A 2,135-nucleotide genomic window follows, 5' to 3' on the forward strand; every position below is an offset into this window, starting at 1 on the left:
ACTAAATCGATGATACTTGATTATAAACTAAACCATTAATTCATTGACGGTAAACTCTTGAACTAAATATTCAGTTCATAATTATTTTTCGATTTTCACTATTTAGCTTACAATTATTGATTTATATGTTTAAAATCATATTTTATTACTTAAATAAATTTGTTCTAAAATTTCACTAAAATTTTCACAATATTTTTATAAATTTCTATGATATCCAAGATTTTTCTCGAAATATCCGTCAACATATCGATTACTCTAGGTTACCGATATTTACATCGATAACAATATTTTTGTCGTTGATGAATGTACAAAAACAATAAATTTATAGTATATGAAACTTATATTGACTACAAAAAATAAATTATATTTTCTTTTTACTAGTCTTGCAAAACTTTGTTTACAAACCTGAAACTCACGGTCTAAAGTTTTATTGAAATGTATATTACATTATTTATGGGGTTCTCTTAAAAACAATAACAAATATGTTATCTTGATGTAGGTATAGCATTTTTTATGAGAAAAAAGAAATAAAAAACATAGTTGTTATTGAATGTTCATACTTTTAGACTCTTATATAACGAGTCTTTACACATATATAAATTACTTAAAAAAACACACGATGAGAGTCAAGTCAGCCAACATAATATACAAATAACAAACATTGAATTTAGCCTCCAAGGCTCTTACGAATACGAGAGATCTCACATTCACTAATTTGAAAAGATTTGCTCAATACTTCTTGAGGAATTTCAGGTTTAGAAGTAAAAGCAGCCAAAGCCAACAATTGGGCGCCAGGGTTTTGGCTGTTAAGCCCAGAAACAGCAACAGCAGACTTCTTCAAATCTTCATTATACATAAAATGGATCAAACCCTTTGGAAAAACAAACGATTCTCCAGGTCCAATTTTCTTAGTGAACACACGATTTGAAGTGTCAACAAAGCCCACGACCATTTGGCCTATCAAGCAAATGGTGACCTCCGAGGCTCGTGGGTGCGAGTGAAGTGGCACCAGCCCTTTGGGCTCCAGGTCGATTCGAGCCAAGGTTATGCCCAACGTGTTGATTCCAGGCAAGTTTTGTGGGGTTGTAAGTGTAACACTGAATCCAAAACGGTTGCCTTTGGTGTTTCCTGGGAGAGATAAGGCTGATGTTTTAAAGTGATCTACATTGGCTAAATTGGGGTTGATGCAAGGGATGCCATTGAAAAAGGAAGATGTAGAGGCTTTCGGATCCGCTACGCAGAAATCTTGAAGCGGGTCGGGATCGGAACGGGCGAGGTCGAAATTGAAAGAGAACTGGAGAAGAAGTAATGAGAGAAATAAGGATGGAGTTGCCATTACTATGCTGGGGAATGGGAGAAACTTTATGATATGTATATATATAATGAGAAGATTAGGTTTAAGAATTTTGGATAATGATGGTTTACTTAGGAAGGTGGGGGAGGGTTTGAGTAGCTTTAGAGCATTGAAGAACTTAAAGAGGGTGGAAGTACCCAAAGGCAAGCTAGATTGACTAAAATTTTATTGAGATTAATTAAGCCAAGTTGATGCTTTTGATTGCTTCTTTTCAATCATTTTTTTGTCTCATCTTCCGCGAGCATTTTTTAACGTTCTTTCTTTTATTTTTTTATTTTTTGTTTCTAAAAATTAAACTTATAAAAATTACTTTAACCTCTAAATTTCTCATTTGTAATCTACTTTTTGCTAATGGTTTAAAAAACAAGCCAAAATTTGAAAACTAAAAAAAGTAATTTTTATTTTTAGAATTTGACTAATAATTCAATTCTTATATTTAAGAAAGACGCAAATTGTTGTAATAAATGGGAAGAAAATAGAGTTAATTTTTAAAAATCAAGAACAAAAAATGAAATAATCACCAAATGGAACCTAAGTTTTGCTAATTATATTAACTTTTACTTTTTGAGGTTTAGTAAAAATATTTTAATTTCTAATATATTTCACATGATCAAAATACTGATAATTAAAAGTAATACTCTTTGCCATAAATTTCAAGTGTGCTAGAAAAACAACAAAAATGACTAATGAAGACAACATAACTAAGAGTTGTCGACAATATAACAAATGGACTTAACAACCTGGATTAAAATAAAGATCCACCCAAACTTTAGTGGATGAA

General features: G+C 31.2%; 1 protein-coding gene across 1 annotated transcript; it reads right to left on the reverse strand.

Annotated features, from left to right (window-relative positions):
- Positions 1 to 528: 528 nt before the first annotated feature.
- Positions 529 to 1,336, reverse strand: LOC120076655 (germin-like protein subfamily 1 member 1). The gene has a single exon (XM_039030538.1). It carries the CDS (start codon positions 1,334 to 1,336, stop codon positions 668 to 670), a length of 669 nt encoding a protein of 222 aa, XP_038886466.1. The 3' UTR covers positions 529 to 667.
- Between the last annotated feature and the right edge of the window lie 799 nt (positions 1,337 to 2,135).

The sequence above is a fragment of the Benincasa hispida genome, chromosome 4 (genome assembly GCF_009727055.1).
Source record: "Benincasa hispida cultivar B227 chromosome 4, ASM972705v1, whole genome shotgun sequence".
Taxonomy (NCBI): Eukaryota; Viridiplantae; Streptophyta; class Magnoliopsida; order Cucurbitales; family Cucurbitaceae; genus Benincasa; species Benincasa hispida.

What these genes read in the sequence shown, in the direction of transcription:
- LOC120076655 (XM_039030538.1), bottom strand. Translation starts at nt 1,336, where the DNA reads ATGGCAACTCCATCCTTATTTCTCTCATTACTTCTTCTCCAGTTCTCT.